A 14,207-nucleotide genomic window follows, 5' to 3' on the forward strand; every position below is an offset into this window, starting at 1 on the left:
CCGGGGCCTCACACACAGCTGCTGATCCTAAAGCGCATCCCTCTGTTTAAATCGTAGGTGAGAACCGCGCTGCCGTTACCGACACTCCCCGCAGTTTGGGGTCCGTCCTCCGGGCTGGGACGTTTGGGAACCGCAGGGACATTCCCCGTGTCCGGTTTCCACCTCTCCTCTTTGTTGACATCCAGGTAGCACAAACAGACTAACGAGGGTTTGAGTTAACTGCTTGAAAATCACCTGTTTTCAAGTGCTGGATCAGTAATTTGTATCATGGGCAGACAGAATGATGTTGTGATTTAGGGCCAAATCCTGAGAAATAATGAGCATTGCATGAGGTGCTGTGTGCTTTATATTTCTTGTGAAGAAAAAGTGTGGTCTAGTTGTAATAGTTACTGAGTATTTGTATGTGGTGGTGCAGTGGTTCCTGGTATCTGTAGGCACATTGAAACAGACATATTTATGATAAATCCTCTTTGAAATGGAGGCAAAAACCAAAGCTGGATAGGTTCTCTAAGAGAGTTTTTCTGTTATCTTTAAGGCCCTGGGAGGGAAGTGTTCAGGGGGTAAGGAAGGTGTTCATCTGAAGCACATTATAACCCCCTGAAGCCATGTTGTTGGGCCATCAAGAGCTGTACTCTGGCATGAGCAGGAACAGTTGCTTCAGCTGAACTCTGCTGGCCCTGGTGTCAGCTCTGTGTCCACAAACACTAGAGTTGTTAAGCTTTTGTGGAGCTATTCAGTTCCCCAGAGAAAAGGGAGTAGGCCCATGGAAGTAGCTCACACTGATGAAAAATAATTTACTGCTATGATAATTGAACACTGGAACAGGTTGCTTAGAGAGGTTGTGGCATCTCCATCCTTGGATATAATCAAAACCCAGCTGGAAATTATCCTGAGCAACCTGCTCTAGTTGGCCCTACTGTGAGCAGGGGGATTGGAAGAAAAAGTTTCCAGAGGTCTCTTCCAACCTTGGCTGTGCTGTGTATCTGTGGTTCTCTAATGTGCTTTAAGAAACATATATTTGTCCTACATAAAGAAACAGGGTTTTTTTCCCAGTGCTTTGTTATTTTACTATTCAGTTGTGATAAATCAGTGATAGTTTTTAGTGTTAATTTTATCTGTCAGTACTAACATTTAGTTTGCTCTGCAGATGTCCTGTAGCATGGCTGGCAAAGAGGAAATCTTTTTGGAAGAAAAAAGATTCAAGCAGTACTGTGAAGAACTTATTAAACATTCCCAGCAGATAGGAGATGGTTGGGAGTGGAAAACTAGCAAGGTAAAAATAATCAGTGTGTTAATTTTTAGATACCCTTTCTGGCCTTTTGAACTGTTGACAACCACCACAAGCTGGAACATCCTTTAAGGGGGTTTTACATCACATGGAATAAATGGCATTTTACACATCTGGTCCAAGAACAGCCGAGTGCATAGGTGGTTTTACATGAGGATTTAGGCCAGTACATCTATTGGATAGGGTTCACAAACCTAGAAACAAATGCTGAGATGATTTAGTGCAACTTGTTTTGTAACAGAGGGGTGGGATTACCTGAGATGCTTTTTCTTTTGATTAGAAAATGTCTTTTAAGGCATTATGCAGTCTTCTATTTCAGAATTCCCAATGATGGGGAAACAGTCACAGGTCTTAACAAACCTTCTGAGTGGTTTGCCATGCTTAAAATTTGTTTTTTTTTTTTTTAAGAAAAGCTATTACTTTTAATCTTAAATTCCTAGCTTCATCTTCTAGCTATTGTTAGCTGTACCTTGTCTGCTAAGCTGAGTTCTGAGTTTTATCAGAACTCTCTCTGTTTTGGTACTTTAGATTCAGATCAATTCATCCCCTAACCTTGTCAGTGTAAAAGCAAAATGTTGAACTCCCTGACGTGTTTTCCAATATTTTAATCATTCTTGTGGATCTTCTCTGAATCCTTTCCAGTATATAAAAGCCTTTTTTTTTTCACCTGTGGGCAAAACTAGACAATGAATGTTGTATCACTGAAATTCAAACCTTCCTACTCCAGGCAAGTGCTTTTGGTTATATATCCAAGGATCACTTTAACCCGTTAAGCTGAAATACCACAAATACCAGAAGAATATGTCTGTATTAATGATCAATCCTCATTATTTGCTGCTTTCCCATATATTTGAAACCTCACCAATAATAATTACATATTTATTCTAGGTCATTAATAAAATTTTTAACTAGCATGGGGCCAAGACTGGTCTCACAGGACCACAGAAATTAGAGTCAATTCTTTCATGATGATTCCCCATTTTTTAAGTTACATTTGAGATGTGTGAATTAATCATTTTTTCACCCTTTAGTGTGTGTCAGATTAGTGAGGGATTATTTTAATTTTTTAATTTCCACTGTGGAATCAACATCTTTGGAAGTCTGAGCATAGATTGTTGTGACCTTTATGTTTATCAGCAAACATGGTCTTTTTTTTTCTTAAAAAGTAACTACATTTACTGATACATTTCTTTATTTACTGGATTCTGTATGATGTCATCTGTTATTTTGCTCAGGATGGTATGCATATAGTTACACAAATTATCCAGTATGTAAAGATATATCAATACATGCTGGCTTTCTCCAAAATTCTCTGAAACTTCCACAGTGCTTGAAGATTTAAAGAAAATTGGCGAATTTTGTGTACTGATTTAAAAATACGTAATGATAGCCACTTTGTGACTGTGTAACTACTGTGTAAATGGAAACTTCATAATAGTTATGGTTTATGGCTACATAATTTGTATTTGTTCTATAATAACAACAGAAATATTTTGAATATTTGCTTTTTCTACTTTGAATGCTTCTGTTATTTTCCATCTAATAATAAATCTATGCTGTTCTAGGATTTCTTTTTGCCACACTTGTTTTGATGGATGGGCAATGTAGATTTTCACGTGTTCTCTTGCTTCTCTGACTGGTTTGCAGTAATGGATTGTTTGAGATATTAATTATTATCTGTGTATTTCTTCCTTCTACTGTAGAAATTTATTCTTTTTCTTTTTCTTTTTTTTTTTTTACTTTAATGGCTTTAGTAGTTTCCCATGCTTTCATGAATTTTAGGGAGAAAAATAATGCTTGTACCATTTTGAAATGCAAGAAGTCCCGGAATAAATATATACCATCATTTCTATATCAATTATTATATATTAGCATATATAACCTTTCATCACAGATGTAACAGAATTTCAGTAAGAAGCAGGATCGTGGCCTTAGATACATTCTGTTGAGAAGTGTTTAAAAGAGTGCAAATATTAGCCAGGTGTTACAATGCACCCTTTCTTACAGGCAACCATTTGAAACTGTAGATTTCAGTCCAAGGCTATATTTGTGAGGATTTATTCAACAAAGAAAGATGCTCTGAGCCTCTGTTGGGAATTTAATACATGGGTCAAAGTTTGAACTTTCTGTGAAATAAGAAGCTTTGCTGGAAATAGCAGAATGAGATCGATTTTTGTTCTCACATATAAGAAAATTGTAAGGTTTTTTGTTTGTTTTTTTTTTTTTCTTTAAATGGGCCAAGTTGGCGACTCTGTGATTTCAGTGTGTGATAAAAACCTGGTGGCTGAGACCATCCATTTATAGTATGTAGTCTGGGAAGGAAGCTTTTTTGTTAACAAGATGTCTCATTGTCTTTTTTGCTTTTTTTTTTTCACCAGTCTATGTGTTGTGGGTAGTTTGGGGCACTCTTAATTTTGCTGATGTAATGCACTTGGATCCCATTCCTCATTCCATACTCACGTGAATAGACCCATTGATAGCAATAAGACCACACAAGTAAACCAGGCTTGTAGGACTGTGTTCTTGTGTTCCTGTGTTTTCTGTAGAGATTAAATTTAGATGATGAAATACTCACTGTTTTTGCAGAGCTGGCTCTTGTGACATAAGCTTACATGGCCCAAGCAGAGCCCTGTATTTATAGCTTTAAGTGAAATGTTCCAACTTATTTTTATAATCTGCTTTTTCTTCCCCCAGAATAATTCTGTAAAAAAGCCAAGAGCACCTCTACTGTAGGACCTGATGAAGCTAAACGTGGGTGCTGTTATTAGGGATGGATAGTTCATCTTGTCCATGAAGGCTGCCTGTTTGCTTTCTGCTTTGTGTTTGTTTCATGTTTAGTTAGGTGGATCTAGGTACCCGTACCAAAGGCTGTATCAGTTTGCTTTTGCACATGATACTCATGAGACAGCTGGAGTAGAAATGGGCTCTCTTTCCACATTAATGGCATCAAAGTCCTTGCTCAAGGACGAGGGGCAGCAGTGTACAAAATACATAACACTGTGGAGAGTGCAACATGAGGGTGCTGCTCTTCCCTGCCACCGTTCCTCTAGCCTCTGACATGCAGCTCTCAAATACAGACACTGGTAACTTGACATTTCCAGCCATCTGTGGGTATTTTTTTATGGCAGTCAAATCCTATAGAATGCAAAGGCTATGGAGCTTGGCTCCTTTCTGCTGACAGGAAGAACTGGTTTGGGGAGGTGAATGCTATTATCCAACCCTTCTTTGGCAAAGCTCATTGTGCTTTGGGGCATTTTACCTCTGTGGGTGGCTCTTGTATTTTCTTTGCTGCTTTTAGGGGGATAAATAACCAATGCAGGTAGCTTTAGTCCTGCTAACGTTCGGCAAGAAGCTCCACAGGGAGTGGAGCTCCACTAGAGTGTTGAGAGTGAGAAAAGTGGCTTTTCTGTCACCAAGTTAGGCTTAACTTTTCTGTCACTGTTGTCCTCTGCATGTTGAATTCTTCACTGCACAGGATGGAGTTGGTAAAGGACATCCAGCAGAGTTTGGCAAATTCATGCTCTTGATGAGAGTTAGAGAGAAAATAAGGCATGCATAGGAGAAGTTATGAGCAAGGTAATTGCTCATAGTATGATTCATACTTAAAAATTCATGGACAAAAATACATGTAGAGAGCATTATCATTTTTTATTAGGTGTGAAACTCCGTAAGCGTAAAGTAAACCCAGAGCAGATTTTGGAGGTGCGTGTATTCCACAGTGTCCTTGGAAAGAGAAAACCAGTATGTCAGAATAAAACCCATGTTGATTTAAAGGTCAGAATACATGTAATAAACTGTGTCAGCAATGACAGATTAACTAAAGAGTTAAATTATAGTTAAATTTGCAGCCTTGTCAAGCAATTTAATGCTACATTAATGAATTTTGTAGAAAGACTGTTTTGAATAGAATCATTTTCCATCAGATGTTGTGCATATGCTTTCTGTGTTTGTCTAAAATAAAATGTAATGAAACAGCTAATAAAACCAATTTATTTGTTTCCTTTGAGAAATAAGTTCTCAACGTGCAACTACTGTTCTTTGCGTTCTGCATACTTTCTCCCTTGCAGAATGTATGTTTTTCCAGTGATCCGTTATTAAACTTTTTCTCTCCTCTTGCTTCTAATAAAAAAAAATATATGTATGTGCAGATAGTCGGGTCAGCAAGGGAGGAAAGCTCCTAAAACATTCTCCTGCCACTCTGAAATTGCACAAGGGCCTTTTACAGCAGTAGACCATGTGGCCTGTGAAGTAGAGTGATAAAAAGGGAACTGGGAGAATGTAGAGCTTTGTATGCTTTCTCTTACATTTGACCCTCAGAGGTCATCAAGAGAAGCGAACAAATTGTGACTATGCACACATAAATGCTGAAGTGTTTGTTGTTGTGGGTTTTTTTTTTTAAATTTCATTTTTTCCCCAGGACTTCAAGAAGGTTAGAGGGGGAATAGAACAAAAATAAACCAATCTACCAAGAGTTGGGAAGTTTATATTGGCGTGAATGTATTGCTTAAAATAGGTCAAAATCATCAATAGCTGCTCATCTCTTCATGACCTCAGTGCACTGTCTCCCAGTTCTTTGGCACTCATCCTGGTCCCCAGGTAGCAATTGTCCAATTCAATTAATAAAAGTATTAAATTTTATTTTTATTGTTCAGCTCTTTGACTTCCTTTAACACCAGGAATCAGTGTAAACTACCTGTGAGAAGGTGCTGAAAAGCAGTGCAGTCATCGATGCCTATAAAAAGCCTTGGAGCTTATGCCTAAATACCATGCTCTGTTTATTTTCTAGAACAGTGATAGTGTTTAGCATTTTGGTTTCAGAAGATTCTTTTCTTTCTTGTTTTCTGAACACAGGACCTTGGTGATGGTTATCTTAGTAAAACACACTTCCAAGTGAGAAACAGAAACATCCCACCAGATCTCAAGGAGAGAGACAATGATAACAGTGAACAAACGTTATTTACACGTGTTGAAGTAAGTTCAGATTTTTGACTTTTCTGTTTATAAAATAAACCATGAACAGCATGTTTTAAAATACTATACTATTAAAAATGAAATCCCTCCAGAAAGATTTCAGCTCTTAAGTTACCAGCAGCTTTTATTTATTCTTCCTGCAGTTGTTCTCATTCAGGTGTACAGCTATATTCGTGATGAAAATTAGGAGGAAATGGAAAGGATCCAGCATCTTTTGTGTATATATTTTTATCCTATAGGAAGGATAATATTTCTTTGCACTATGATTCATTAATATTAAGGAAACTTTTTTTTAGGGGGTGGAGGGAAAGATTAGTTACCTTAGAGGTAAATAGTAATTAAAAAAATAAAGAAAATTTGGAGGTTAATATTAATTTGAGGAGATATGTGCTGAATAATTACGTTGTGTATAAGAATTTTATACTCAGTGTATACTTTTCTACTGTGGAACTGACTTAAAATGCTGAGCAATTTTTTTGAAATTGGAGGTGGGAAATGAAATAGATTTGGTGTTCTTGAAGGAGAATAAACTTCTTTCTTCCAGGAAATTAAAACCGTTCATTAAACTCAGAGTGAACTGATCTGAATAATTATTTGCTTGTTTGATTCTGTATTAGACCTCCAGATTATTGACTAATCAAGATATAAACAGTAGAAATTCACTCCATTATTTTGTTGTTATAATAAATATGAAAAGAAATCTTGGATTCTGATTGTCTGAAAACAGTGTATTCTATATATTATCAACTGGTCTATTTTCCAGTTACATTTTTCTGTAACAATTCCTTTTCTTTTTTTGTCAGCACACTGATTTCTTTTTTTTTTCCCCCACAGAGACTCTGGTGCAGAGTCTGAAATGAGTGTTCTTTTGGCCTGGTTTCTGAAGGAAATGTCACTTAAAACAATCATGCTGTCTGTTAGTCTGTGATGTTGTAGTTTCTACTGATTTTTGAGTTCACTCACAGATTTCAGCTGTATTTTAAAGAGGGGTAGATATCAAAAAGTATTTTGTTCTTAAAAATTTAGGGAAAGCAGGTGGCTGGGTAGATGTGAGGTAACTTTTACTGTCGGGTAGAAGTCTGATCGTTATGTTTAGTTTGGCTAGTCAGTGCAAGTGCAGGACTGGACTAAAGCAGCACCTGGTCCTTCAGAGTGCTGTAAGAAACAGGTAGGGTTCAAATGGCACAAAATAAGCTGGAAACAAGGCTTGGTTCTGATACAAAAAAGACAACTTGTTCAATCCACTGAAAAAACAGAGGAAATTTTACAACCCCATTGCTGATACACCAGCTTGGACATCAACTGAAATCCATATAATCTTTAGAGTCATTACCTTGCATTTGTTTCATAAGTACCAATTATAAACGTGGTATGTAAGTCATGTGAAGGGTAACTGAAGCATTTTAAGTTTTTATTTAGTTTAAATTGTGTTGTTTCTTAAAATGAAGGCTATATCAGTGCTTCTGTGGTTGTTACTTAGTTGTCCCTATGACAGTGTTTGTATACTGTAGTCCTGGCTTGTAAGAAGAGATTACTGTTTATATTCCAAATTGTTTTTGACAATTGTGTCTTTTTTAAAATAATGAATTGAGTCTTCATTACAGAATGTATTTAAAAAAAAAATCTTGTAAAATACCCCTATTGAGTCCTTCATCTGGAAACATGTATCAGCTATAGAAGAAGTGTCACAAAGCAAAAAAGGCTTCAGAGCCTGTAACATACTGAAACAGAGTCTTTAATATACTGAAATATAACAATAAACAGTCTACTCCAGGCCAAACTCTATTGTTTATCAAGTTATTAACATTGGTAATGACATCTTGAAATACTGTGAAGGATTTCTGTGTCTTGAATCATTGAAATGGCTAGGTTGGAAGGGTCCTTGAATGGTAGCTGGTCCTCTTTGAGAGGGAGCCTTTGTTACATTGCTTAGTAGCAGTAGAGTGAGGCAAGAAAAAAGGTCTTAGAAAATTATATCCAAGACATGAGGTTATGCATAATAAAAAAATTGAGTTTTCTCTCCAAAACGTTCACTGGCTGATAGAGTTTATGTCAAATTTATGTTCTTCATTGAACTGAAGGGTAACCAGGCTGTTAAAGTTATTTAATCTAGAAAATGGAGAAGCACACCAGTAAGTTGGAAAATGAAATTTGCTGTGGATACATAAAGTAAAACTATACATTTAATACTAAGGAGAAGGATGGAAATGGTGACTGTAGAGAGGCTAAATTTGCTCAAGCAGAACGGTGCATGTGTAAGGTGCATGTTCTTTTCTGCACATGTTGAATGTGAGAGTCCTGTTGCACTGTTCTAAGTGTGTTATTTAAATAGCTTTTTTTAAAAAAAAATAAAAATACATGTTACACCTGTAAATCACATGGTGTCGTGAAGGTAACTGCAATCTCTTTCAATAAGTTATTGACATATATTCTGATGAATAGAGTTCAGCAAAAGTTGTGGTCTTGGAAGGACTTGGAAAGGTTTATACTGGTTATATGCCTTTGATATTTAGCTTTTTTTTATTTAGAAAATGTATGAATTTTATTTTAACATATTTGCAGTCTAAAGGAACTCTAGGTAAGAATTTTAGTCTGTTTTGGGAAGAGTGTGGCCATTGTGTGATAGTTGCATATTTCACAATTTTCAGTTTCAGAATTACTGTTGTGATCTAGATTTTTCTATATTGTATCTCTACTGTTTGTGTCTTATTTAGATATTTCCATCTATCAGTAGTCTGACCTTCTCCTTCAAGCTGTGGTGGGAGATATAACACATAGTTTTAGGTAAGATAATTAAGTTGGAACAGCAAGAAGGGAAAAATTATGAAATTAAGGTCCGAGTAATCAATATCCATTTTTAGGAACAACCAGTGTTGAAAAAATGTACGGTGGTACATGACAGGGCATGAGAGGCCACAAGATTTTTCTCTCCTGTTCTTGGGAATCTGGTTCAGAGATTAAAAATATAATTTTAGTTTTGACAGGCAAGGTGAAAAATACAAGAAAAATCAGAAGGCAGATTTTGAAAGCTGGAGGGAGTTAGAGGAAAGTTATCTGTAGTGAGAATATCACTCCTGTTTAAGTAATTGAACTAGATGCATCAGGGAAGAGGTTGTGCTGAATAAATTGGTGAGTATATCCTGTTGTAGCAAAGAGTTCAGTTAGGATGTTGAAACTTCAGAGAAACAAAATTATTACTATTCTGTTGGTTTTTAATCTGTGAAGAGGTACTGAGGTATAATGATACAGTGCAGAAAATACACAGAACAGCTTAAGTAACTTTATTCAAATAGTAAATCAATTATCTGTTATCACAGTATCACAAATGTGCTAATCTTACGGGATCTCCAGGGAACCTGATCAAATTATTTGAAAAGTTTATTTCAGCTTGTTGGTCTTATGGACAGTTAATGTTTCCAGCTTTCCATCTCATTGTCTGGTATCTAAATATTTGTAGCCTTGCTGCTGAAGGAGCGCTGAATAACTGCGTGTTGTGATCTTTTTGACAGAGCAGTCTGTATTACGGGGGTATGCTTGGTTCCATTTACACAAGTTGTGTTTTCATCTGAAAAACCGAGAATAAAATTCTGTGTGGGTTTCTTTCCGCTTATTTTAGGTATCTGCAATATAGAACTTGTCACTTAAATCTTTGTTTCAGCCTGAGGAGGTAAGAAAGCATTTTTGGATATAAATCAGTCAATCTATTTTAGATGTCTTCTTTAGGAGAAGATGAGTCAAAAAAGTGTCTGTTTTTCTTCCCCGATGATCAAGGGAAGCCAGATGGTTAACCTGGATGTAGATGTCTGCCTTTTGTCAATCTTGTACAACAAAATATGGATCTGAGTTCAATAAAAGAAATAGTAATTTTTGCTGGTGCCTTCACTGAGGCTGAGGTTTCACTTTGATGGTAAAGCTTATACTTAGTTGAGGGCTGTATTATGTAAAGTAGCAACTCAAAAAAAAAAAAGAAAGAAAAAGAAAAAGATTAAGCATAAGCCATTGGAGCAACTGACATTGGTTTAAGCTTTGATTGAAATCCTTACACTGAGACTGGCATGCTTTTGCTGTGGAGCACTGTGGCCTTTGTGATACTGGGAGTCACAGTCAGGACATGTAACGGATCTGCACAGTATGCCCAAGTACTGCCCTTTTTGGGAGGATGGTGGTGCCAGGTGCTGTGTTCGAGCTCGTGGTGGAAAATCTTACTTGCACAGAGGTTCCTGTATTGCAGGTGTGAGACACTAAGGACCGGCTGATTGTCAGTACGTTGCTGTAATGGGGGGCAGCCTGATCTGTGGGACCAGCAGGAGGACAAGAGAAGCTGAGAACAGGGTTGGGAACCCCCGTGCTGTTCGGCATGTTGTCTAGTATGAAGCAGGTTTTTGATTTTCTGGAACCTGAAGGCTTCTGCCATACACATAATAATTGATAGTTCTTCAGCTCGTTAGCAAACCTGCAGAATTCAGACTGTCTCCTTGTTGTCCTTTCGCGTGTCCGTGAACCTTTGATATCTGGTAGTTTTCAGAGACACTGTAGCTAATTCCTGAGCTGTTGTGGGCAGTAGAGCAATTACCTTATGGACTCATCTGAGGACTGTATTTAAGGTGCTGGGAGGTGTGGGAAGGCTCACAGCTTTAAGTGAGTTCAGTATAAGCATCATGAGGTGGATTTTACTCTTTATGTTGAAATGACCCTTAACACAAGCTTAGGTGAAGGTAAATGTAAAAAAGGGTTTATGTCCATACAGATGCACTGACACTATAGAGCAAGGTATCTGGAGACAGATGCTAACACCTAGAGCAGTTGAAAACAAGTTTCTCTCTTTGTATTTGGCAGTCACTGAGTTGTCAAGCTGTTTAACCAGGTGCCTGGGGATCCTCTTTTATGCAGACCTTATCTTTCCATTTGCCATCTTTACTAGAAAAGAGTTGAGAGTATTGCTCTGGAATGCCATTCTCTGATTTCTGTGGATTTAGTTGAATCAAGATGTTTATTTTAACATCCAGATTGGTAAACAGAAACTACTAATGACATCGTGACTAACTGTAATCAAACTTCTGACATTGTGACTAACTATAAACAAACTTTTGACCAAGTTTGTGTAGGACACCCTTCTAACCAGTGAGATCGGACTCTGTCCCTAGGATATGAGCTGAAGAGTTCATCAGTCTTGTAGAGTATCTTGCAATAGAATAAAAATAGCATAAGATGCAAAGCAAGGAACTGATACAAACACACAGTGCCATTTGAAATTTTTTAAGTTGCAATTTTGTTGTGGTTAAATTTTTTATCGAATCAGTTGTTGTCTTTCTGTGCTGTCCTGATTTTATGCCAGATGAGTGTCATCTGTACTTTTCTGCAGACAGCATAAATCTTGTGTAACCACCATACTGTGTTCTGGTTAATTCAACAACAATCTTCAGTGTATAATTCTTTCTTGATTCAAATCAAATTGTCCTGCCAGGAGATCTGTCAGGGTCTGTATCAGTGAACAAGGAATTGCATCTTCTTTTCTAAATGTGGAAACATGTTTCAAATATTTCTGTATTGACAATCTTCTATTGCCCAAATTTATAAAAGAGATTAATTTAAGTTGTTCATCACAAGGTCTTCACTGAGAATAGACGCAATGATGACCAGCTGTGTAAGGTAATAAGTTTGATGAACTTAACCTTGGCTTGGTTTTGAGGGACACTGCTATCTTGACTGTGTGAGGCAGTAGCTATTGCTTCCACTGAAACTGGAATCTTACCCTTCCCAATTTGTATTTTTTTGTTTGTTTTTTTTTTTTCCTTTTTCAATCATTTTTCTTTTTTCCAGTCTAAATAAATCACAGCAAACAGAAGGTTTTTTTTCCTCCCTATGATTGAAATGATTCAAATGCTATAAAGTCATATTTCATTTACAATCATTCTTCTTTTTTCCAGTCTAAATAAATCACAGCGAACAGAAGGTTTTTTTCCTCCCTATGATTGAAATTATTCAAATGCTATAAAGTCATATTTCATTTACTTCATTATAAGCCAACCCAGATAGCCAACTGCACTGAAACGATGGCTTTCATTTGAGACTTTAGTATTTACCATCATCCAGCTCCAGCTTTTGTTAAGTGCTGTGTAGACACATTTTAAGCAAGGACAGAACAATTACCTGTATTGTTGATAAGGTGAAAAATACTGTACCAAATTCAAAATGAAGACAGTCCTTCTGCCTCAAAGAGCTTATATTCTAAAAGAGTAAAATAGGAAAATCTGGATTCACTTTATGTATTCTTTTTGTTTGTTATTCAAATAGCTCAAGGGAAGCAATAACTTGGAGTAATAATTCTCTGTGTGTGGTTTGTCTCAGCTCTTCTGGGTATTGCAGAAGAAGTGAGTCAGCGCGGAACCATTTCTGAAGCTAGAGCCATTGCTGCTTTTATGAAGGAGTGGGCAGGTTGGGAATGTTGAAGGTCTGTTAATACCTGAGGTTGCTTTTGGAAAATGAGCCCTGAGCTTCACAAACATGTTAAGTTATGTATTTACTTTGACGTGGACTCCACCTTTGCTGGCAGATGTTCATTAGTGTAAGTGAAGATCTGCGTGATGTAGGATGTGGGAAGGAGTCTGACATCTTTCTTAAACTTCATAATAGCATGTGATTTGCTGTTCAGCTGTGCTGTTCAGTTTATAACAACTAGAAAATTACAATTCTTAGTAATTATTAATCATTTTTTCTCTAAACAAATACAGTATTTTTAGAATTAAGAACAACTCATTTTTTCTGCAAAAGTAAATAAGATGGACTCAGTGTAAACATTTGCATAACCACAGTATTTGTTGGATGGTTAAAACATGTGAAGTGAAAACCCAGCAAACAGTACTTAAGGAGAAAAATGTAAATACATTTAATGGAATCCAGCACTCACTGCAGAAAATAATGAAAGGACCTTAGTAAAGAGGGAGAAAATCAAGTATTATATACTCACCTAAAACATCAGTTTGTAATGAATGATCCGAGCTTAAGAGCAGTGCAGTTGCTCAGAAATAGGTGAGTTTACACTTAGTCTTTCGATAGTTTCCCCGTTGCTCTGAGAAGGGAAGTAAATCGTGCTGCATCTGTATTCAACCAAAAATGTTGAATAATCGCTTGAAAAACTGATGTGGGAAGCTTTGGTAGCACTGATAGGAAGATTCTACTGTTAGTTTGTCTGGGATCTACACAGACCCTTTTCATCATGCTTGGCTTCCTGTTCCAACTGCATCAGGTCTCCCAGGAGTGAGCTCTCCCTTTGCTGCTGCAGCCCAAAATATTGCTACTCAGCCTTAATCGGGCCACTAGTTCATGTGTTGTGCCCCATAATTCTGTATTAGCCAGGCCAATGTTTGACCCTCATCTTCCAAATTCCTTAATGCTTCATTGTCTAACATATGTACCAGAAACCTTTTCAAATGCCAGGTCACAGAAAGGAAACTCAGATGGTTGATGGAAACCTGTAAAAAATAAATCAAGAAACCACTTATTCTAAGGAGATCTAAAGTGTGTTGCAAAATGCAGTGAAGATGCTTGTGATTTTGCTTAAAAATGTATTAATCTGAAAATGGAATTAGCCTTTCTTAAACCACAAGAAAATATTCTGATGTGGAGTTTATTAACTGTGTTCCACATGAAAAGGCTTGGCAAAAGAATGACATTGTTTAGAAATATCGAGGCTGGAAGAAACTTTGGTGTAGACATTACACTCTTTGCTTGAGCTGGAGAAACCTCAATAAGGGAAGAATGTGGTGGTGACAGAAATCATTTGAATCCCAGATATGTCCTGCTTCTGGGCTCCTTCATTGATGGGATGTCAGTCTTCATGGAAAAGGCTAAATGCTTCTGCCTTTGTAAGGTTCTGTTAGACATGGGAAGTTTTTGTCTCACATGCACAGACCTTTGTAGATCATTTTCTATGTGTCACTTTGGTATC

The 14,207-nt window shown here is 37.0% G+C and overlaps 1 protein-coding gene across 1 annotated transcript in view; it reads left to right on the top strand.

Moving 5' to 3' along the window:
* Nucleotides 1–111: 111 nt before the first annotated feature.
* Nucleotides 112–14,207, top strand: part of ATG10 (autophagy related 10) — a gene marked incomplete at its 3' end in the record, with an annotated part of 61,080 nt that continues 46,984 nt past the window's right edge. The window contains exons 1-3 of the mRNA XM_010171236.1: nucleotides 112–185; nucleotides 1,148–1,273; nucleotides 6,140–6,259. Coding sequence (XP_010169538.1) covers nucleotides 1,148–1,273; nucleotides 6,140–6,259 — 246 coding nt within the window. The remainder of the gene's footprint in view (nucleotides 186–1,147; nucleotides 1,274–6,139; nucleotides 6,260–14,207) is intronic.

Source organism: Antrostomus carolinensis, unplaced genomic scaffold (genome assembly GCF_000700745.2).
Source record: "Antrostomus carolinensis isolate BGI_N321 unplaced genomic scaffold, ASM70074v2 scaffold16447, whole genome shotgun sequence".
NCBI lineage: Eukaryota > Metazoa > Chordata > Aves > Caprimulgiformes > Caprimulgidae > Antrostomus > Antrostomus carolinensis.